Source organism: Geospiza fortis, unplaced genomic scaffold, assembly GCF_000277835.1.
Source record: "Geospiza fortis unplaced genomic scaffold, GeoFor_1.0 scaffold104, whole genome shotgun sequence".
In the NCBI taxonomy this organism is placed as follows: Eukaryota; Metazoa; Chordata; class Aves; order Passeriformes; family Thraupidae; genus Geospiza; species Geospiza fortis.
In genome coordinates this window covers 4,687,283-4,712,242 of record NW_005054325.1, presented here as the reverse complement: position 1 = coordinate 4,712,242, position 24,960 = coordinate 4,687,283, and the positions used below count along the sequence as shown (strand labels likewise).

At 37.9% G+C, this 24,960-nt stretch overlaps 1 protein-coding gene across 2 annotated transcripts in view; it reads right to left on the bottom strand.

Annotated features, from left to right (window-relative positions):
* KIF13A (kinesin family member 13A) overlaps positions 1–24,960 on the bottom strand; it is a 103,835-nt gene that overhangs the window by 37,328 nt on the left and 41,547 nt on the right. Inside the window, exons 3-12 of one of the 2 annotated variants that reach the window (XM_031056953.1) lie at positions 20,495–20,555; positions 13,078–13,170; positions 12,401–12,581; positions 11,298–11,385; positions 9,892–10,026; positions 9,264–9,376; positions 4,228–4,339; positions 3,611–3,823; positions 1,931–2,041; positions 559–693 (exon numbers count right to left, since the gene is read on the bottom strand). In XM_031056953.1, the coding sequence (XP_030912813.1) occupies positions 559–693; positions 1,931–2,041; positions 3,611–3,823; positions 4,228–4,339; positions 9,264–9,376; positions 9,892–10,026; positions 11,298–11,385; positions 12,401–12,581; positions 13,078–13,170; positions 20,495–20,555 (1,242 nt within the window). The remainder of the gene's footprint in view (positions 1–558; positions 694–1,930; positions 2,042–3,610; positions 3,824–4,227; positions 4,340–9,263; positions 9,377–9,891; positions 10,027–11,297; positions 11,386–12,400; positions 12,582–13,077; positions 13,171–20,494; positions 20,556–24,960) is intronic. The other variant, XM_031056954.1, reaches the window with a different exon arrangement.

The following is a 24,960-nucleotide window of genomic DNA, read 5'->3' as shown; positions in this document are numbered from 1 at the left end:
TTTAGGTTTGTATTTGACACTTCCACTCTGGCATGGGAAATGCAAAACAGAATAGTATGAAAGCTAACAACCCTGGGAAAATACATTTCTGTAAATTTTTAACAGTGCTTTTCTAACCCCCTCTCTCATAAGCTTTCCTGTCATTGAAGACTATGTTATTCTCACTGATTACTACTTATCATCATCTCTTTATTATTAACCCTCCAAATATTTAAAGCAATTCCCAGCTCCCTAACAAAAACAAGCATCTACCATGAAGCTCCTGCCTGAAGTTCAGGCCAGAAGACCACTGGCCAGGCACATCTTGCCTGGAAAAGCTAGAATTGATCTCAACATTGGCCCACACTGAGCATTTCTCCTACTGTTGGCAATCAGGAGATCAATTAGGAAAACAGTGAAGCTGAACTGCAAAGGGAGAACAAAAGCCTAAGCAGCAGGAGGAGGCTTATCCTGTTTTGTTGCAGAAAAAAAATCTACATCCCCGTTGAATAAATTAGAGCTAGAAATTCAAAGCAAGTGTCTTTCCATTCTGTGTAAATATCCTGTTCACATCCTTACCTTTAAATAGTAAACCAAAAGCTCATTGAGTGCAGGGTCTGCATTCAGGTTCACCAGGTAACACTTGTCATCCCCAACCTTGATACCTGAAGACTCGAGGGAGATTCCCATGCTCTCCAGCTGTCTTTGCCTCTCCTGCAAGCACAAAAATAGGTTAATCTTGCCTGCTGCAATGTGTAGGGACAAGCACAGAGCAACTAAACCTGAAGATGCAACATGCTGAGTATGCATTCTGTATATCACCACCAGACACTGGTCAGGTACCATAAAGTCAGTAGAATTTATTTTTACAAACCAAACATAAAAAGTTAGATGTAACCCTCCAACATCTGCCTCCCCGAAGTGGAGCTTAATTAAGCAGTCCTATTAAATTTATTAGACTTACCTACACAGCTCTATTGAGTTTATTAAACCTATATATAAGTAACACAATGTGGCTTTGAATCTTTATGTTAATAAAAAATGAAACTCAGTTCCAATTGCTTCAAAGATAATCATAGTCACAGATTATTTAGAAAATAGCATGCCATAGTTGAGGCTTATTCTTTTGCAGTTTTATTATTAATTCAGCTAAAGCACTCACTTGATCACATGAGCCTTTTTTTTTTTTGCTACAGTTTGGGTGTTGGGGTTTTTTGTTTGGCTGGTTAGGTTTGGGTTTTCCCCTTGACCCTTTTTTCTTTTTTTAAAATTTATTTAAACAGTGGTTGCACCAAAACATGCTTCTGGAACATTAGGACTAGAAAGAGAAGCCAACACCACTTATTGTTCAGGCTAATGATGAAGGGAATGATGGAAGTATACACTAGAAGCCAGAAAGGGTTTTTTTTAATGTACCAAAAAAAAAAAAAAAAAAAAAAAAAAATCCCAAACATTAGTGACTACATGTACACATTTTCCTTTTCTGGTTAGAAATCACTAAAAGCAAAAGCAACAAATACCACCCACAATTCTTATCCTTCTGTAGTTTTTCACTTCCTTAGTCACTTCAAGGGAAATATGCCCATGGTCCAACTGTGGTCTTATAAATAAATGAGCTGCCCAAACATATTTTGATGTTTTATTTTAAAATCAAATACTCGCTTTTATCAATGCTATCATGACACTGCTAGATTTATGCTAATAAAATCTAGAGTTAAAAAAAACCACAAAAAACCAAAAACCAAAAAAGCCAACAAACAAATGAACGTTTGCTGGTTAAAAAACCAACAAACAAACAAACCCACCCCAAAACCAGAAACAAGGGGAAAAGACAAAAATTCAAAGACATTTCAAATAGGTGGTGGGAAAACAGCATAGACCACTAAAGCTCATGAAGTTCAGCTGATACTCTACGAGTATCTGGCTTTCCTCCTAAAATTTTCTGAAGTACCTGTGCAATTTCTTCTGTTTTCCTTAGCTTTTCTTCCCAGGTGACTGTCAGCTCTTTTATTAGTTTTTCTGATTCTTCCAATTTTTCCTTCAGTTCTGGTGCCTTCATGGCCTATAAGGTAGAAATTAGCAAAAGTCCTCAGCTACTCTTACCACTGCAACATCTGCTTGCACAAGGAAACTCAACATAGCAACATAACATCAACTGCAACAAGCAGAGATTTTTACTGTGTTCCCAGGTTTTTCAAGGTGGAAGTTGAGGAAATAGGAAACTTGCAATGGAGGAGGACAGAAATCACCTTTACTGGATCCAGATCTGAAATAGTTGAAGATTGACATAGCTCCAGAGTTAATGGAAGGATCAAAAATCTCTGGGCCTGGCCACTCAAACTTCACTGACTGTACAAAAATATGTGAGTATTTAAAAACTTTAATTTCTAGCTGTCTGAAGTTCAAGTGCAATGTCTTTCTTCTAACAGTAGTTTCAAACACAAATTCTTCTAGACATTTAACCTTCCATTCCATCCTGGTTTTGTAAGTGCTCTTACAGTTGCATTAAAGCTTTCAGACTGACTCTGTTGATTACCTTCAAAGGAAGGCATGTTCTGGAGCTAACACAGGCTTCTCATTTCACAACAGGAAACAAAAGCAAAGGGCTTGAATATGTCCAGTGCCAAGTAACAATTGAACAGGCTGGCCTATAACCCTATATAACGCTTTGTAACAGAAGGTAGAAGAGAAAACACTTAACAAATAATTAGTAAGACTTTGGACACCTTCCTACTGATTGTGTTCAGCTGCAGCCTGCCAACATGCTACCATAATGTTTTCCAAATTAAAATAAGGGCTGAGATCAGGTTTTTATTTATGAAAAAAGTGAATGGCTCCTTTTCCTTAAAGAAGATTTTCCCATTTCAGTCTATAAGGAAGTGTTCACATGAATAACACTATTCCTTATATAATGGTGAAATTTAAACACCACACAAATTTACCCTCCAGCACAGTTCTATTCCTTTTCCATCAGTATTTTGTGTCCTACCTGAAAAGATCAAAAATATTTTCAAATCTAATAAGTACCTAATTTGTGCAGATATCCCGGATACCAAATAAACTATCCTACTTGGATAGTTTATTCTTCAAGTAGAAGTATAAATCTAAGATAAGCATCAGTCACGCAGTGTCAATTATTAAGGCAGTGAAGCAAATTGTTGATGGTTTTCAGTGTTCCATTTATGACAATTTTTTAATAGATTTTCACAAATGTTAGAGAGAAATGCCCCCTGAATTTTCTTGTCCAACAATGGATTTATGACTTTTCACACTTTTCCATCTGACATTTTTTGTCAAAAAAGAAAATTCTGCTAACAAGTGAGTCTACACAATGAAGATGTAATCTAGTCCTTATCTGTGTTGCATCAATTATTGCTTGGCCTTAAGTTCCTCAAGAACTGAAGGGGGTCACTATCAGTACAATGTTGTCCTCATTTAAAAATTATTAAAGATAAGCATACATTATGCTGGATTCAGGAAAAAAAGATTAACTATTTTGTTAAAAAAGGAAAGAAAAAAGAATGGATGCAAGATCCTTCCTTTCCATGTTTTGTAAGAAAGCTAGTCTTCCACACAGAATATGACAGCTCCTTGAGAAACTCATTTTACATTGTACTATGTATAAGGTTACCTCAGCTTGTGAGAGCTGTTCTTTCAGTTTTTCAACTTCTTCACGTAATTCTCTGATGACCCTAGCATTTGGATCTTCATTCACCACAGCATGATTAACTATCCTTTTGGCTCTGTCTGCATATCTCAGAGTTGAGAGAGTTTCTTCATAGTTGTCTGCTGCTGGACTAATTGTGGCTATCATGGCAGTTTGGCTGTTTCCTCCCAAGTTGTCCTGTAGTGCAGCCACAGAAAGTTCAACAGTTAAAAATTGTTCTGAGACTATACAGTGTCTTCACAAAGAGACTTCAAATCCTTAATAAAGGCACTGAAAGTACTATTTAGGCACTGAAATGTCCTCTGGAAATAAACTAATCTGTGTGTTCCATAAATATTTCTAGCTACCTCTACCACCTTTGATTCCATTACAACTGAAAATAGTCAAATAGGATTTTACATTGAATTAACACAAGATACACTTAGCTGTCCATATCACTTGGAATAACATAGCTATGAGAGCTCCTTCACTCATTTCTTTAAAAAAGATGAGAAGTCCATGTACACAGAGGCATACTACAATGATCTACAAATGAGTAAGCTGACATCTTGTGAACATGGTGAACAGAAAATATAAATTACCTTGAGAAGCCAAGTGAGTACAGAGTCTCTGTAAGGCACAAACTTGTTTTTCCCCTTCCCTGCTGCCTGGTCAGCAAGTGATGATATAACCAAGCCCAGTGTTGAAAGTGATCTATAAATGCAAAACAGCAGAACAGCTTCAGCACATATTCCAAATGCAGATTTAATAAAACACAGAAAATAGGGATTGCTTTGCAGAACTTCACATCCAATTTTAAAAATATCATAGAATAACTTAAGTTGGAAATGACCACAAGAGATCAGCTAGTCCACTGCCTGGCTCCAAACAAGCCAGTGTATTTCTTTAAAGTTACATGTTTGGAGGAAAAAAACTATGATATCAACAGTGTTTCATCATAGGTGGTACTAAGATCATATTTCAGAAAGACTGAGACTGTTGAAATATTTAGAATAGTTTGAAAAGTCTAAAATAGACTGCTTCAGTATATGAAAAATCCCTACCTTTTTTCAGAGGATAAAAATCTTTCTGATTTGGACACTGTCTCATGACAGTGTTACAAGTCAGTGCTGGCAGCACAGCAAGAATCCCTGTGCTGGGAACAGTGTTTGAGAATGCTGTTTAAGAATGCCGACTCAAATGCCAACTAAAATGAAACAACTCTCCAGCCATAAGAAGGCAGCCTCAGAACAAGTCCAGCTCTGGCCCAGGAGTACTCATCTGCCTGGTGAGGCAGTGACCAGCCATAGAAGCTGCTGATCAGAAGAGGCAGATTAGGAGGTCCCTTGACAAATGAAGTATAATTGAGGTAGAGCCTCAGCAGCTTCCTCTGGGGGGCACAGACCAAATGAGCTCCCACTTACAAAGGTGCTGCACAAGTGTGAAAGAGAAAAGCCCCCAAACTGCTTAGCAGACAGCTGAATCCCAAACAACACTCTAGAAACGTGAAGAAAATAGCCAACTCATGCATTTTGGTACATATACAGCTTCTACCAACTGGGGTAACTGCTTCAGCAATCCACCCAAAGCATATGTGCGCTATATTATGCAATTCTTATACAACCCTGTGTAAATTTTAAGTGACATCAGGGCTCTTAGGGTGAGTATGTTTAAGATAATGAGCTTGTTGAGGAGCCTGAGAACATTAAACAGATGCCTAAAGGGTTTTAAAGGAGACATCGCTGAAGCCCAAGAGAATTCTGGGTCTGTCACACTCTTGCTCGAATATCCAGCTACTCTCTAGAAGTACTAAGGAAAAAGCTTCAGCAGCATTGCAATCAGATAGTCAAATAAATCTTTAATTGTACTGTTCCACTCCACCCTCTTGTGTTTTCTTTTCAAAGAAGTAATACTATTTTGGTTTATAGGCAGCATTTGCACATATTTATAACAGAGCCTCAGTGCTGCTTGAAACAGCCACTAGCTTAGAAACAGTACTTAGAAAATGACAAAAATGTTGCAGAAGAGGATTTTAAGGAAGACATCCAAGGGTAAGTTAACAAGGGTAAGTGCCAAAAAAGGTATCCCATATTGCATATAAAGACAGCATAGATCTGGGAGCAAAATCAAAAGAAATTTAAGGAAAGGCTAAGTAGGTAATCTGAACTCCCAAGAGAGCACTCTATCTTGTAAATTTGCCTGTACGATAACTTTCTGATTCACCTCTGAAAAATTCATAGCAAAAATAGTAAGTTTAGTATAGTTTTGTGGCCTAAAGAAAAGCCTAATAACCTCTGAATTTTTGTGAGGAGAGGATAGAAAAAACAAGAACTAATTCTTGCCTCCAGCCTCTGATCTCCACAGAGAGAGATGACAGCATGCTAAACATGAAAGAGCAAACAGTAGGATGCTCCATGCTGCTCTATAGCAACCTCCTCCAACACAACTGAAAAGCACCACCAGCACACTCCCAATGGAGCATAAAACTAAAAAACTACCCTAGACTACCTTCCTTCTTTAAATGAGGGTAAATATGAAAACCAAAGCCAAACCCTGAGCGGGGTGGGGGGGAAGAAGTGGACAGTCAGAAGGGAAGTAGGAAGAACAGGGATTCAAAAAGAACTGTGATTGAAAACTATTTCCCAACTGGGCTGCAACACCAATTTGAGTTATGGGTACTGCATTTTAATGAATGGGAAATTATAAGGTATTGTTTATTAACATGGAATTAAAAAAATGTGATAATATTACTGCTCCTTACAAATACTGATCTTATTTTAAGAGTATACATTTACAATAAAAGCCAAACTGGAATAATTTATGTAATTTGCTTGAGATTTCATAATACAAAGCTGTTTAAAGACTTTAAGGGAAGCAGCAAAAGGAATGGCTGCCCAACACAATAATTACAGGACTCATCAGCTGCTTTGCTTTTTGCTGGATGATGCCTCAGAGATCTGTCATTACTCTGATCCTATCTCACGGTACTTACATAATGAATCAACCAGAAGTCCTAAGCCCACAGCACACAGCAGACTGAGTCACTGCAGAAGAAGCAGAGTGGACTTGCTGCAAGATTACAGGAAAGTGCCATTTCTGTGCAGTGTCTTATCTCCCTGTCCCTGTTCCTCAGGCACCAGGCTGTCCTTGCTAGTGGGCAGTGGGAAGCTTCCACACTCACACCACAGGCCTGAGCCAGCAGCATTCAAAAAGAAGTGGCACTTCCTCATCACAGGGGAACAACTCTGTCCCTAAGTGACACCCATTCAAGCTACTTCTGTACAATTTAGAACCAAACACCTCAATGAGCAGAACCCATTTTTCTAGCAGTTAACTCTGAATACTAAAACCTTCCCTCAAATCAGCTTGGAGCCAGACCTGTCCCAACCCATTCCTTGCCCCCGCCTATATCATCTTTTCGCATTCAAAAGTTAAAATGACAACAGCTATGATTCTACTCATCAGAGGTAAAACTGCAGACTGCTCACAGAAAGTATTTTTTTTTGTAGCCACTAATTGACAGATTGTTTATTCTGCTTCCTCCTACCACTGTGTTCAAGAAGTTCTTTGACTACACCACAAAGAGTTGTTAAACACCTCCTTTTCTGCACTGGATATGGGAACTAGCACATCCTGGGGAGGAACAAGCAAATCCAGCTTTCCTATGAGGTATGGCAAGTCTCCCAAAAACCTCCTTTACTAACTCTGCACCAGCTCTGAGAAAAAAAAAAAGGCATCTCTATTACAACTTGAGGGAGATGTTGACACAAAATTACACAACTCTCAGTTGCTTCAGTAAGTGGGAGAGCAGCCCCTCTCTGCAGCATGCTGTCTTCAGGAAGAAAATAATGTTTTCAAAAGGAAAAGTTGTGGGACCATCTAGCCACAGCTCTAGCCAGTTTTCATCAGAAACAAACGGTACAGACACTGAGTAAACAGGCACATTATTTCCACATTCTTCTTCAAGGCAATAAACCATAAAACTAGCAGCAAGTTTACTTGCCAGCAGCTCCATTTTTTATCTCATTAAACATAACACATGTCACTGATATATGTTACTGGGTTTTTTATAAAAGAAATATAATAAGAAAAGGAGCTGACATAGTAAGGTATATGGTTTAAATATACTCTATCACTCCAGAAAAAAAATTTACCTTTCCCTAATGAGTAAGTTGCATCGTACCGTAAAGAAGACTGCACACAATGTCCTCCAAAAAACTAGTCTGACTAAATATGTACATCTATTTTTAGGCTTTAAAAAGTCAGACTTCATTAAAGCTCCAACAGCAAAACTCTAACGGAAGACAGCAAGCACTAAGAATTCTCTTTTGCCTATCAGTTCCAAAAGAGATTTCAAATAGAGAATGTAAAATAAATGGACTAAGTATTACAGATTTATATTATATAAGAATTTAATTGAATGAAAAATGTAGAGCCATCCAGTTTTCTTTTTAAAATACCTTTTACAGAAATGTTTGGTGCTTTTATCTGAAGTTCTGTATTGTCAGAGGTTCAGTATAGGCAAAAAACACCCTCTCCTATTGCATTGATACCATACAAGTTTAACACTGAATAAAGATCCTAAAAGGAAAAAAACAAATTGAAGTCTCTGTATCCATAGTTATATTTGCAATTTGTTAACTGCTGTTGGGAGAGGGGGCATTTAAATTCTTTCTCAAAAATTAGAAAGAAACATTTTATTTCACCTTTGTTTATGCAAAATACAAATACAGTTTCTAGTAAAATCGACCTGAATTTAACTAGGAGCCTGTGGGGTAAGGTTACAGTATCTGCCATTAGGCAAAGACATCATTTTGTTTCATAAGAACTATGCCAATGTGACTACCAAAATGATGCAGTAGACACAAAGCAGATTAGAAACTAAGCTAGAAAGAGGAAAAATGTCCAAGAGGTAAATTTGAATCATTGTAAGTATGCATGCTGCTCATACACACATTGTGCTGTCATTGTTAACATAAAATCCAAAATGTTTTGTAACACTTTGAAACAAATTGAAAAAGCAGTAGCTTTTAATGTAACAATTACACTCTTTTTTCCAAAAAATTTAGTATATTTAAGACAGCAGTAATATTGTGCTACATTCTTGCTTTTAGACAGTAACACAGTAATTATGGCTAAAAAAAGTGCTTTGAAACTTGTCATTGCTGGAGCACAAATGCCCAAGGCAATGCTAAACCAACACAGCTTCATTCTGATCTGATTTTCTCAAACTGTGCATTATGCCCTTACATAATTTAATTCATGTTGGAACAAAGCCATTCAACTCTGCAACTTTGCACTCTTCCTTAAGCAGATGATGAGGCAAACACATGAGCCTGGGGACAGGGTGTATAAATGAATCACAAAAGGTATATGCTTAATTAAAGAGCACTGCTGTCACTTTTTCCAGATAAAATTCATATAGCCTTCATCTGAGTCAAGTATGAATCAGGATCCCTATGCCAATGTCAGGAAACACATGCTGCTCAGCACAGAGCAGCTGAAAGAGACATATTGAACTGCTTCTGATGAAGCTCATTTGAGCTGACTTGTGACAAGCACACCAAGAGGAGGCCAGGGAAGCAACAGTGATTCCTTCAAGATCAGGGCTCACAGCCTGTGTATGCCAATGCCTTACTTGTTTATGTTGCTGCCTTCCTTCAGGCGCTCTCCTGCAGCTCCTGTTTTGGACCCTCTTTCGCTCCCAGCCAAATCCACCAGGCTGACCTTGCTGACCTTCTCTCCAGAATTCTGCACAGATGGGACATGGGAGAACAACAGCTAAGAAACACTGGCATGAAGCACCAACATGCTTGCACTGGCACCATGAAACACTGTTCTTCATAATAATGTGGGTTAAAGTATCACATTTGAGACATGAGAGAAGAAGGAATTGTCAGAGATCTTACAGATCTTTGAAAGTCACCCATATATTTTCTAGTACAGGCCTGAAGCACCAAGGAACCAGAACCAGCCATGTGGTAATATCAATCACCTTATGGCAGAATAGGCCATTAAAACACATTAAATCCAGCAACAGTTAAGACCTAAGAAAGTTTCATGGTGTTAACATAATCTTAAAAAGTGATCCAACTGTTTGTTTTATGTGGTGTGCTTCCTCACTCTTCCAGGGCTCTCTCATTCTTGATTACTGGACTCCACGGTATCAAAAGTCATAACACAGTTAAATAGATGATTTATGTGTATGAGAAAGGAAGAAGAAGAATCCACCTCAACTTCATAAATTAATCAACAGAAATACATACACCAGACTGCAGGTCATAGAGTGTCTGAGTCACTATAATATTGAACACGGCATGAGAGCGGCTGCTTTCTTCATTCATGTTGGTTGCAGCAACTGTCCGTGATTTGTTTCCCTCTGACATCAGTGACTCAATATCCTAGAGCAAAAAGAGTAAAAAGGGATGCTAGGATAAAAGCAAAGTATCATGCTTGCTAAACAAAATCCCCATCTAGATGGAAGGGTGTGTGGGAGAGAGGAAGAAAGGAAGGTAGAAGTAATGAGAAAATTCTTTGCACATTTTGAGATGCATTGCTACAGAGGCATATAAATCCACTGAACAATGTTAAATCATATCTCTGTTTTAAGTGCTACACTTAAAGCCCAGCAACTACAGTCAATTCACCTTTTCCTTATCCCCTGCTGCACTATGTTGGTGACATCCACATATTGTTTAATGCCAGGAATCAGGCCAGCACAGATTCACTTACACAAGTGAACACAGGGCATCTCTTTACTGACCTGCACTAATGCTATCTTCACTTAATTGGCTCAAAACATTACCTCACTTCAACCTGTACCTTCCCATATGTGCAAGACAAAGATGACTATGCAGAGCCTGATATATGTGCTTACTGAGTCTTCTAGAACAGTTTCAGAAGTCATCAGCCAAAACCTAAGCACGAACAACACGTACTAGAATTTGCACAAAGGAGGTGTGCTTTCAAACTAAGCAATTCACCATAGAAGCTGCAGAAGCAGTTTTTATAACTGTATAATATGCACAGATGCTGCAGAAAAATGTTAAAAACCCCAAAACATAAAAAGAAGGACATAACACTACACAAATAATTAACATTTTCTTAAAAACACTTCCAAATCAAATTTCCAAATCGGTTTCCTCATAAAAAGAAATTCCTACACAACTCATAAAACTGCACTGCTTTAATTATTTCCATTGTGCCTACAGTGGTTCATTGGCTTCAACAATACTAATTTATTTGAATGTGTTTTGGTAAATCAAGCGGGCTTAGATGCTGTTATGATTTAAGTTATGAATTACCTATATAAAACCGAATGTGGTATTCAACAACAAAGTCAAATTCATGCTGAAAGACTAATATAATTATCTTAGAATCCTCATATTTCCTGTGTCAAGCAAATATTGTGTTCATGGCATATATTACATGCAGTGAAACTGCAAATTAATGAGATACCACTACTATATTTGTAACTAACATAAGGGCAAACCCAGTGCTTCCACATGAAATAAATATTCCTGAAGAATTAGAGACGATCTTTGCAATGGCCAGAGACCATAATCACTCAAGAACCAAAATATCTGGATAGACATTAGTTTACCTCTTCTGAGACTCCTACTGCTCGTGTACACAGGTGTTATTTATAAACTTGTCCCTGGTTTAGATTTACCTCAAAGTTTGTAACAGCCAGCTGAGACAGGCCATCGACATATGGACCCAGCACCTTGTGCTCTCGGACCTTGAGGGACTGTCGGCTCCTGTGGAATAAAGTACACCTCATGCACAATCTACTCATTAGCATGGATAGCCAACTATTACCCTAGTATGAAATAAGTACCTTTTATATAGCAGAAGTCAATTTATGTCTTTTTTAATTATAACAGGAAGAAGAAAGTATTTGAGAATTTGTAACTCAAACAATAAAGAGTCAAACCAATCTAAGCAGATTTGATCTATATACATAAATTATTTTTATTGCATCTTCCCACCCCAGTATTTGTGGCTGGAATAAAACCTGAAATGCCTTAATTGGCAGAAAGAATGCTGAGCTAAAAAAAAAGGAGACTAAAAACCCTCCCCGTAGCAATTTCCTAAAGCTTCCACTTCTTCTCACATTTTCTATACTTTATAGACGCATACCAAAGAGATCTGAAATCTATCTTGTTAACTAACTTGCATACAACACCTTCAGCAATTATGTTCAAGAATTGAAATATAAACCACGTATATCAATGCTCAGTTGAACAAGTGTTGTCAAACTACTTCCTGTACACACATCTCCAAGCCAGAGTGCCTAATCACTATTTCTGTGTAGACAAAATAGAAGAAAGAATTCCTGAGTAAATTCTAAGGTGTCACCTTTCCACATTCAAAAAAGTTCAATATCTAAACCACAAGGACCTAGCTGTAAATAAGCTTCAAATTTCTCCTAGCTGATGAAAATTCCTACACAAATACTGCCTGGATCATCTGGCAAAAATACCCCAGAACTTACTCATATGTGGTCTTGCTTTCTGGTGGTAAAGTACTTCATACAGCATTTGCTTGCATCAGTAGGATGGTATCCTAATGTTTAAATTAATCACACCAGTGATTAATTTAACACACATGAATATTCTCTTCTTTCTCGTGTTTGATTATCTAATCCTCTCTAAAGAAGTCATATAAACATACATTCTGAAAAAACCTTCTCAGGGACTTCCAAAACCAATTCCTCTTTTTAGAGTTTAGAGAAAAATACAGAAGGCTGTGGGGGAAAGTGAAGCTACTCACCCTTTTGGGTCAAGCAGATCTCTGACTTTCTCATTGTAGATTTCCATATAGGACACTTCTACTTTAAAAGTATGAGATTCATTTTCTTCTACAGAGATTCTCTGAAATAAAGCACAACAGAGCCGTGGGATCAGACCCAGCTGCTCTGCATTGCCCATCATGGAAAAGGATTTTCCTGAACCTAAAAGAAAAAAAGGAGAAGAAAATGCTTTAGAATATAATTTCTTAATTATTCATTCATTCAAGCACATTTTAATTCTCTTTTCATTTCTCCAGGAGCATGTATCAGAACAACATGACATGCTATTCCAGACAGCTAATTCTTTGGACAAGGTAGAGGTAAACAAAAACAGAAATTATCCTGAAAGTTTCTTTCAGTAGGGACATTACTTAGGGCCCCTTGGAGCACACTTAAACACTAGAAACTCACTAAGTCTCCAGTAGGAGACTACTCACTACTCCTTTCAGGCTTTGAAAGAGGCTCCACCAGGTAGCAACCAGGATCGTACTGACAGAGCTGCTTTTAGGAATTCACTTATCACTGCTTATAATAGACATATATGAAATATCATGATATTTCAAAGTGCAATTTTTAAATGTTATCTACCTTAATATTTATGTTTTGTTGTTCTCACTTCCCAAGTGCCTAAAGTGTTTTCTCCCTTTACAGCACTCACCTGTCTGTCCATAGGCAAAAATACAAGCGTTATATCCCTGAAAGGCCTTTTCCAGAATTCCTTCTCCAAGGCACTTGAACACCACTTCTTGACCTAGAAAATAATTTGGTTTATTTTAAATTGTATAACATGCTAGAATTGACCGAAAACAAGAATAAAAAAGGTTTGCACATTATTTTTTATGATTAAGAGCACTGATGGAAACACATTATTCATGCACAACTGAGTGGTAAGATCAAAATTGTTGCTGTCCATGTTTAAATATATTGCTGATTATCTGTAAAGTGAGCAGTTTTTCAAAAGGTTTCATAGAAATTGAATACTTAAAAAATAACACAGACGTCAAATTTTTTTATTATTTCAGTGTAGTTTCTGCAATTAATACGTATTGTTTAATCACAGAGTCCTGTAACAAAAAGAGTCGAAAGAAAGAGTCCTGTAACAAAATTTCAACGAAACCCATTGGTGAACCAGGACATCAGGAGCACACAGGAACAAGTAGCTGTGCTCTTGGGAACTTGCCTCAAGTTTCACCACAAGCCATTACAATTCCCCCTGTAGCAAGGTGATGTTGGAACAAGATAAAAGCATTCCAACGACATTCAGGAAAAAAATGTGTATTAGGAGGCTGTGAGACCTCAACAGAGTCGTTTGAGGACATACTCTGCCAAATCCATAATTTGAAACATCAGCTGCAGAATTTGATAGCTCGAAAATTGGCTCCCTGAGCCAGGCAGATTTTAGACTTCAATCTTTCAGATGTAGAAGATGAAAATAGTCATATTGTTTGTTTGTTTTATTAATAGGAAAGTCCAGAATTTGTACGCCACAAAGAGGGTTAATGTGTTGTCTGCTTTGAGTTTTGATCAGACAATTACACCAGCTGTGTGTACACCCAAAACAAGGAGAGCTGAGCTAAGGACAGTATTTGTTGCCCTTCAGGTGTATGAAACTTAGATTCACTGCGTGACTTTCTGAACACCTGTGATCAGCTGCCTCTCTCATCTTGGTATGGGAACTTCAGCAATTATCAGTTGGGAGAAATTATTTCTTACTGTGGATGCAGTAGTGACTTCTGTACTCTCAAAATGGCATATACTAGCATAAATCTTGCTACATAATTACTTATGAGAACATCCACATTCCATAGCCCAGAGAATTCCAGCAGAACCACCTCTGGAATGACTGCAGAATGTTTTAGAAGCATATAAATAGGACAAGAAAGTACATCACTTTCATTTTCCTTTCATTATAACCTAATTTTTTTTCTCCTATAAAGAAAAAACTAGTGTAGTGATGCACTATGAAATGGTCTTTGTGTCTCTTTCTAGCTGAATTTCTAAAATTCCAAAGTGTCACTGGACTTGCATTAACACAGTTCAGAAATGTTGAATATAGGAACTAAAATCAGAGGAAAGTCCCCTGTATTCTGGAGTGACTCCATTTCCTTCACCATGCACATTCAGTGCTAGTTGACTCCTTCAACTAGGGGTCATTTGGTCATTCTATAATATCTATGCTGAGAGAGCTCTGCTCAACAGCCTGGAAACAGAGAATGTTCAACTACTGATGAATGAAATATATCAGCAGAAGATTTTAATAAAATGTAGAATAAACAAAAATTTACTTTCTAACCAACTCCTGAGGGAGCCACTTGTCTTGCTGAGCAAGAACACAATATCAAGCAAAGACTGACGCTGAATATAAATATTAAAAGAAAATCAAGTATATATATATTACACAGTGATTGTGAGTGGAAGACAAAACCATTTGTCAGAAGGAGAAAAAACTTTTATCACCCACTTCTGACAAGCAATAAACCAGTAACCTCCTCCATGTTTCCTAAGGAAAAAAAAGCAAATACCAAAGTGTTTTAAAACTGTGCCTGGTCATAATGACCATAGGATGACCTACAGATTCCTGTACTGATAAATATCAGGGAAGGAATCCACTTGAAATTTCACTGGCAAAGCTGAGTTTATTTTTCAGGAGATACTTAATTTTCAAACTGTCATCACAAACAGAAAATCAATGAGACTGATATATAACTCTAAAATGGTATTTTTATTACATATTTGAAGAGCTCAGCAATACCAACACAGACAAATGGGTCATTAAAAAGTGTTGTTTATAGTAACCAGTCAAATGATCATGGGATAAAATAAGATTTGGTCTTAAGTGCACTCACAGAAAAGAGCACAAAATGCTGAACTTCAAATACAGATATTTTATTAACTTGCAAATGCAGGGCACTTAGAGTAGCAGTATATCATGCATGATATTTTGCTATTTTTTATTAAGAAAAATGCTTCCCCCTTGAATTTTATTAGTGGGTCTGCAAACTGCTTACAAACTCTGTATCATACAAAATGATGTCCATATGTGTTTACAGTCAAAAGAAATAATACAGATCCAGTGTCAACACTGCTGCATTTCTGTTTTGCTAAGTAACTCAATACTGCCTGCAACTCATACTTTTTCTTATTTATGTGACTTTTCTTCCACAGATGCCTAGCATTTAAAGAGGTAAGCAGGGGTTTTAACTTATCACCTAATTTTCAGCAAATGGGAGAAATTACAAAAAAAAATTACCTAAAGGGAGAATTTCCCCTACAGTCTTTAAGAAGGGAATTCCCAATCTTCCAGCTGACTAAGACAATTTAGCATCTTAGAGGCAACTAAAGGCCAGAGACATCCATCCCCTCTCCCAGCTTTTGCTCAGAGCAGGGGCAAGCTTGGGACAGCATGCCCAAGGCTGCCAGGGAGCCCAGGGTAAGCAAATGAGCTGCCAGCTCTCGCACACCAGGAACTCCACTCTGCCCATCCTTTTGAGGAAAGGGAAGCAAAGTCTGGTGAATTTTTCTTGCAGACCAGGAACAGCTTCAATGTTAAGTCAAAACTACAAATAGACAAGACACTTGTGTCTGCTCAAAATCCAGAAGTCATTGTCTCTTGTGAGGGTAGAAGGGTAGAGTTCTTTAAGCCAATTGTAGGGTTTGCTTCCTTTTAAAAAGGAAAGTGCTGCAGTCAGCATACATATTTCCTATAAAATTACAGTTTAGCTCCAAGTCAGGTGTCTATGGCCTTTCAGGAGCCTGTAGAAACACAGAGCTGAGATTTCAGGCCAGCCATGATGGAGGTTAGGGAGTTCATGAAAAACCCACAGGCAAGTCAATACAGTGTGGGGTCCTAGGAATGGACCTGCCTAAGTGCTGCAGTAGTTATTTTATGCCATCTCCTGAATCCTTCCCAAACAGAAGGGTTTCTTTTTTTCCTTTTAAAAATCCACTTCATTGCAGACTTCAATAGGCTCTTACTGTTGTCCAGGCTTGTAAAAAGAATCCTTTGTTCTCATCTCTGAGAATTTCTCAATATCCTCCTCTTCACCAAAATGCTGAGCAGTTATTTGTATCTGTGAGCTTTCCAAGGCAAGCAGGTGTGTCCTTTATCCACGAACTGACTCCTGACCCGTTCAAGTCATGAACAAATGGCAACAAGCTATTTTGCTCACTCTCAAAACACCTCTACTGCAGCCTACAGACAAAGCTCATCCCTCTTCCAGATCAAGGCAAACTCATTCTGTCCTACAACCAAATTCCCCTCTTCCTCAAAAACTACTTCACTGACTTCTTTTTCACCCCTTCCCAATGAGAGATCCATATTTTCAGCAAACACCTAACTGTGGCTTTCAGAAAAAAAAATAATCACAAAAAAAGGTGCAGGAGCTAGCACGTGATGATCAGCACAAACCATTCCTTGCTTGGAATGACACAGACACAAACTGTTCAGAAATGCACAGCATCAATATTCACTGTAAAAACCAACCAATCAAAGACAAATTCAAAAAACCCCACACTGAAACAGTATAGGCTTAGATGAGATATATGGAAAAACTTCTTTACTGTGAACGTGACGAGGCACTGCCACAGGTGGCCCAGAGAAGCTGTGGAGGTCCCATCCCTGGAAGTGTTCCAGGACAGCTTGGATGGGGGATCTCTCTAACACAATATATCAAGTTGCTAAAGAGCCCCCTTATCTTGGGGAGCAGAGGTGAGAGCACCAGTTCCACAAAGGCTTGTAAAGGGTTTACTTCTTTTCTGTACTCCAGACTCCCTGCTGTCTTTATGAGAGCCAGTCCTGCAAGGACAGCTGCAAAGATGCCCTCTACAAGTTTTTCATCACCTGAAGGTTACCTTCGCTATTTCTGTTGGTGATATCACCGGATCATTTAGAATTTAAGACTGCAGTTTCCATTTCAACAGGAAAAAATTTTGCTAAAAAAGCAATTCTTCTGCCAACAGCAACAATACTCATGTTTTCAAGGGCTGGAAAGATAAGGTAGGTACTTCCCAAACATGAGTACAGAGAAAATTAGTACAAAAAAAATAAGCCTTTTGTTCAGCCAGATAAGTTGAAGATCTCTCATAAAAGAAAGATGACTAGTACCATTTTAGGGTCAGCCCTACACCCCCAGAGCCTGGGAATTGTTTTCAATTACCCATGCAATTAAGTTTATCCAAACAGAATCTCGCTCTTGAGTGAACAATATTAGTAAGTGCTAATAGCAGCGCAGATTGATCAATAAAGTGAGAAATAAAGTCAGTCTGATCATGTGTAATAGTTTTAAAGATCCTGTAACAAATGTGCCAGGAATGGACAAACACTGCGTTTGTGGGCATTAAAAAATAACAGCAAGGAAGAGTTATCCATGTAAGTTGTCTGTGGTGCACACCATTCATTCTGTGTGTTCTCATGACCCACCTGTCAGTCAGATAAATCCTTATTACACTGTGATATACACAACTATATATCCATTGAACATAATGCAAGATTTGGTTTTGCCCAGAGAGCAATGACTGATAGGGTGGCCTAGTACTTGTTAAACTTTTCACTGTATCATCTTCCACTGTATTTCTGTGATACAGGTAAAAGGGTTTTTCAAAGAACTAAATTTGTTGCACATGCCTTTTCTAAGAATTTTACTTCAGCCTAAAGCTCATACACAACTTACATTTTTAAGCAGTCTGGACTTATTTTTCAAGCTTTATATGTTTCCTTTTAATTGTGCAACTCATCCCTGCTCCTGGCAATGACATTAAATTTACACATCCACAGAGAGCTACTTTGGGCAGGGAGTGTTGAATGCATCAAGCTCCCAGTTCAGCATTCCTTCTGTAGTCCAGCATCCAAGAGATACCAATTTAGCTCCAAAAGTCAGGTGGTCAGATGGCTTTTAGGACTCTAAGATTGCATCAAAGACTGTTACAGCATTAACAGTCTCTGGATGCAAGACAAGATGGTTATTTACATGGTGCCTAGGAAAATGGAGGTTTGTTCTATGAGCCAAAGTAGTTATCAGAAATCCCAACCAAACCCAGTTACTGTAATTTTTTTTTTGTTAATACATATGCACATTGAGGCCAAGCTGTGAAAACAGACTTAAGAAGCCTTAATATTAGCAATATATAAATCCGAAATATTGCTATATCAGCATTTGGTTCTTGGACCTAAACCAAGAAATGCTGCTGTTGCATAGGATAGCATCAGCTCACGTCCAAGCAGGTGAACAACCCAGTAACTTACACCTGAAACACTTTGGGCTTGGTTTTTAATTACTTTAGTTTTGATATTGTATCAAATTCATTATGTTCAAGAACCTAAGGCCTGGCAGTCATAAGATAGCTTCAAGACCATACAACAAACACAACAACAACAAAACAGTGAAACCATTGTTTTTTGTATGCAAGTCTTTAAGCCCACATTCTTAGCATATTTCTGAAAAGAAAAAGAAAAAAAACCACACCAAAGCCTCCCACATAGCCTTCCACCACGAAAAAAACTCCAACAAAACACCCCCCCACTTCCCCCTAGCCAGACAAGGAGAAAAACCAAAGTCAGAAACCAGTTTTGGTTTTCTTTTTTTTCCCAGGCAGGAATATTGACTGGAATAGGCAAAAAAACCACCTCATAATTTACTAGCCAGTAAGAAAGTGGAAGAGATGCAAGGCACCATTTTCTAGAAACCAGTCCAACAAGAGCTTAATCTACATACAGATAATAAAACTTCATTTCTTAGATAAGACAAATCCACTTACAACTTCTGAAACACACTGGAGACATCTAGCTTTCACTCAAATGGAAAACAAACAGATCTAGAACCCCACTGAATTCACCTGGAGATGGGCTAAACCAAGACAGAAACAAGACCAACTGGTTAGGAGTGTTTCTTGGGTCTATCCCATCTCTGCTGTGGGTTAGTGCCACTGTGTACCCAACAGGTGTAGCTCCCACATGCACATGGGGCCAAGGTATGGGCACACACCATCACCTCCTTCCTTTTAAAGGAAACAGGGGTGTGCAGGCACATAAGGAGGCGCTGTGGGCTCCAAAGGCTCTCTCAGCCTGAGAGATACAAATACTACAAATACTGTCCAGTGCACCTGTTCAGTGCAAACACAGCTCTTGAAGGCTGAAAAAGTGAAAAAGATTTTTTCCTGAAGAAGCCTCTTTTTGTTCAGGCAATTAAGAAATGTAGTGCAGTTCTTAAGATTTGAGATTTCATACCAGAGCCTACAATAGTCAGAAATATATTTTTAAGACATGTATATAGCAGTTCCTTTATGAGATAACTGATCTTAAACTTTGAGGAAATGAATCCTACCAGCTTTCAAGATTTCTTATGGGCCAAAAAAATTTATAATATGAATATCTAAACTGAATGCTTGGGGTTTTTGCCTCTCCATGGCCACAGCCTTGAAATCCCAGTGTTCAGAGCTTTCTCTACCAAAACAAGTCCTCTTATAAAATATGAATATACTAATAGACAAATCCAGTTATGAGAAAACTGCTAGGATTACAATCTTACGTGGATTAGCCAGCTTTTGGGAGGCAGGAGTCACAAAGCTGATCACTCAAAACACATTAGGGATCTGAACAGTCAGACTATGAATCAATTGAAAGACCTGAGATAACTACACTGTCTGAGGAGAACATGCTTTATTCGCCCCTCTCAGGCACAGAGATGCAGAGCACTGAAAACATGCACATTCATCACTAGCATCAGTCAGAAGTAATTGCTGATGCAGAAATGAAACTGTGACAGAAACGACAAAAAGCACTTCCAGATGATAAAAAAAAAACAGTTATAGCTTAAATGTAAAAACATCTCTCCTGAACAGTGTCCCAGGCACCTTAAAACTTGCATTCCTTCTCAGTGAGGAGCTAGTACCAGATGACTCAATCCCTGTAAAAATAGTAAGTCTGCCCCTGTGAAGAAGTCACTTGAGCATCACAGTGCAAAATGCACACACAAAAAAGAAACAACAAACAAGCCCAAACCAACTTCACAAAACAAAGGCCCAAACTCCCATATGTTCTCAAATTATTTACACTGTCCACTGTATAGAAAATAGTTTACCTGCATATTTTGTGGTGTTTGATTCATCCATGGACCAGAAGCAGTGATCAAAGGCAAACACCTGTAGAAGAACATAAAAAGAGAAATTAGGAGCCCTGGTTATAAGACTTTTCATTTAAAGCACTACATATCCATGACAGTGTAATTGCAGTTGGGCTCTACTATTTCTGCAGATCCTAAATCAGAACTGTAATAAGGCATAATTGGCAGAAATAATTTTGTGTAATCAAATACTTCTGTGTAATCATGAGAGAAACAAAGCTCAATACTTCTTTTCTATCTGTATGATACACTATACAGATTACTCCTTACTCCATTCCCTAATACAGATTACAAAACACAGACAAAAACTAATATTTAACTCCACTCTTCTCCAAGCACCAACAATGACAAATGTTTCTGCTAGCAGTAACAGAACAGCAACACAAGCACTCAATACACAGAATTTGGTGAGATGACTACTTAGCAGACATCAGCACAATATACACAATTTTTACCACGGGATGCGCTTTTGATACTCAGAAGAGCATTACTACTCACACGCCTTAAGGAGCAAATAAATAGTATTAGATTATCCATCTAAACAAAGAGGACAGTACTGCATCTCAGTAGAGGAAGCTCAGAAACTACAAATAGAAGATGTAGCTCTATTAGAGAAACAAGCTATCAGAGCCTGCTCTAATGAAAAGGCTTAATATCACTTCAGTCAAGAGATGCAGCGAGAAACTGAATGAGATTCAATACTGTGCTCAGAGGGCTTGCAAACCTGGAACAGTGTCCTGTAAAACCACTTAACATGCTGGGATTTGATCCAAGTTTATTTTCCTGCACATTCCAGAACATCATGTAAGACATTTAACTTTTTTTTCACAGGTTTAGGTTGCTACAAACCCACCTTAAGCTGCAGTGTATTTTCCACATGTTGCCATGATAAACTGACTGTGGATGAGTTAACAATATAGATTCTGGTTTTGTTATTGAGTTTTTTTGGGGGGAAGCACAAGAGGTGGGGAAAATCTTGAACCACCTTTTAAATAAAACTTTGCTGGGGTCAAGATTGTCTTTGCCTGGTCATCCAACAGGTGATCTCTTTTGTGGGACAAACCATGCATGTAGAGCAAGAGCCACAGGCTCTGTCAGCTGAAATACGCAAATTCCCTAGAGACAAATCCTGAGGGGAGGACAAAGATGGATCATTTTCATTTGGCTTTTGGGGATCAAGAACATCTTGAAGTCCCAGCTAATCAGAATTACTACACAACATAATCTACGGATATGCTGCAATCTAACCCTTCCCAAAACATCTACTGCTGCAAATATTACAGAAGGTAACACCAGGTTAGCACAACAACCTCACCTCCTTCCCTTTCCTCCAGCTTAAAGCAAAACACATCAAATGGCCTGAGAGAAGACTCAATACTGAGACAACCCTTAGCCTGTAAGAGTGAAGAGTTCTGGAATTCCCTTCTGAAGAAAAAACAAACAAACCCATAATAATCATCTAACAGGGAGGCCTGAGTCACTGCAGCCCAAATAGAATCAGGCATCATCATGAATCAGGATGATCCCTGATGTGACTGAGTCAAAAACGTCATTTGGCCACTGAGCTGCAAGTAAAATGCAGCAGTTACTCCACCTTGTCTTCAGATATAAGTTTGGGGCATTTTAAATTACCTTTTGTGCATTTGATCATCAAATCTAGGCAAAAAACTATGTCATCAGTAAGAACACAAATCCTTTTCCTAACGTCTACAGTCCAAGAACTACTGTTCCTCTTCTCAAATTCAAATTCCATGGAAATTTTCAGCACAGGACTTGCTAACAATATCTGGTCTCTCCAGTGACCAAATAGCAAGCAATTAAATTACAAAAAAAACCCCAGACCCTACTGCAAGGACTCAAAACTGACCATCCTTCCCTCCTTAAAACTGAGTGTTATCTGCAGTGGATCACACAGACCAGTTAAAAAGGCTATACATGCTTATGTGTAATGACTTAAATGTCAATACAGCACTACTATAGGCCAATTTAATCTATTGTCCTACACATTTTCCCCTTGGTTAACACGGAAAATGATGACAGGATCATTCAATGATTTCTAATTTAAACACTGGTCTTGCAAAGAGACTCTTAAAACTAAAATATGGGCTTGCAGCCAAGTGTTTCTTCTAGAAAAGCAGATTTTATTGGGATGTTTTTAAAATGGTAAAAATTGGTCAGACTGGTTTTCAAAAGGTCAAAAAATGATTATGCAATAAGAAGAGAAAAAATCTGCCTTCAGATAAAACAAATGTAAATATAGCATTTTAGTTTGTTTCCATAATAAACATAAAAAAGCTGGGGCATGGATTTGGTCTATTTATAAATTCTGTTCGGGAAAATTGCCAAATCCTTCTAACAGAAGTAACAAGATTACTTAAAAAAAAAAAGTGTCAGGCAAAAAGGCAGAAACTGCTGGAGCATGCACTATCTGCAAAACATGCAGAGCAGCTGCAGCTAAAGTCCCCTCTCCATTAAAACAGGCAGGAGAACACCTAACCATTACTTTGATTAGTGATGACAAAACAGCAACCTTGAACATTCCCAGCAACCATACCTTAAGGATTCACCCAACCAAAACAATTTTATGGACAACTGAGACCTTTGGGAAAACAGATTGCAAACACAGGAATTAACAGAGTAAAAATAAGGCACACAGGGGCAAGACACATGGTCCCAATCAGCAAGGCTCTTCAACACATACATGAGGAGGGCATTTTATGGGAAATATCTGTAGGACAGCATTCTACCAAAAGAGTAACCCTTGTACAGAAAAGATGATAAAAAAAGGTCGCTATTTTATATTTTTCTGATGCCCAGTGCAGGAATGGAAGGACAAGCAATCCCAAGTTGAGCATGGAAGCATACTTAGGGTCAAGACATAGAATATATGCCATGAAGAAACAACTAAATATTCTAATTATCATCTAATGTGCTCCCTTCTTTCTCTTCACTGATTATTCTTCCTTAAAATGGAAGTGGTGGGTATTACTGTTTTTTCTGATAGAAGTGTGCAGAATAATTCTTTTTCTCTTAATAATTTTTTTCTCCCCAGAATCCATTTTCCTGAAAAGGGTATTAACCCACCTGTAAATACAATATCAAAGCCATGAGAAGTTCTGTTAATGTTCAAGTCTCAGACTCAATAGCCAATATTCAAACTGGGCATTATCAGGCACTGAAAAAGCCTTTTTAGCAAAAATCTTTACCAACTTGTACCAGAAGTGTATCTACCAGCTATATCAAAACTATTAAAATGTATTTGAACAATGATATCTGTGACACAAACAGAACTTTTTATACTTCAAGCACCTTATATGAATTAGCTTTTAACTACATTTTGGGAGGTGTTTAATAGTATTCTTTATTTTCATTAATAGTGTTCTGGGCTTTTAAACAACAGAGGGAATTAACAAACAAGCCTTTAAAACGTTCTTATTTTCTGCAAGATTCTGTATCTTATACTTCATCCTAGCAACTAAAACAGAAAGTTAGGTAAAAGGAGGCTGCCAGAAACCTGTCACACTAGGGTAGCAGGTTACAAAGCAAAGATTTTGAATGAAGGGATAACTGGGTACATTCAGCACAATCATATAAAAATGGAAATTTATGAGAAAAAGCTAGCTGGGAAGTGCTGGATCCTGGTACTACTGTATCCAGAGTCATTGTAATGCGCACATTAGCCTAATAAAGTAAGTTATGTAGGTCATTTCTAGGTTATAGAGAACTATACTTGGAGTGTTAGCAACTCTTAGAAATCGTACAAAATATTTGTTCTGGTTACCACAACATTTAAGAAAAACAAAAGATATGGGGCTTTGATTGCTTCAGCAAACATCTGAAGCAGTTTAAGAGAAGAGCTGATGGTTATTTTGCTAAGGAGACAACTAGAAGTTATGCCCTCTTCAACAAGGCAAACTGGGATGCAGGTCCATGCATCCATCACACGTGTCAGTGAAAAATCTAGAGTTTTGTCTCAAATTCACCTGTACCTGTGACTTTAAAATGAAATTGCAGATTTTAATTAGACTTTAAACTAGAGGAGCCATTGCAACCAACTGCTGCTGCAGTTAGGTATCACAGAATCTAAAAAGAGAGCCAAATAGGCGCTCACATTTTAAAAAGCCAAACCAACATTTTGCACAATGTGTTTTCATTAAGGTTGCTAATCAATGCCTTGCAGAAATAATAATTTTAAGGGTTTATGCATGTAAGTATACTTATAAAAACTAGTTATAGGTATTGAGCACCATACCCAATATTAACTGCCTGCCTGTTTAAGCCAAATTACATAATTGGTTTCAAAAAGAGTTTAATTTCACATTCATTATTCTTATAAAGTCTAATCCTCAGTATAGGCCAGGCAGAGTCTGGGGCTTCCAGCATTTAGGAATGCATTACCCAGATTGAACATAATCCCTAAAACA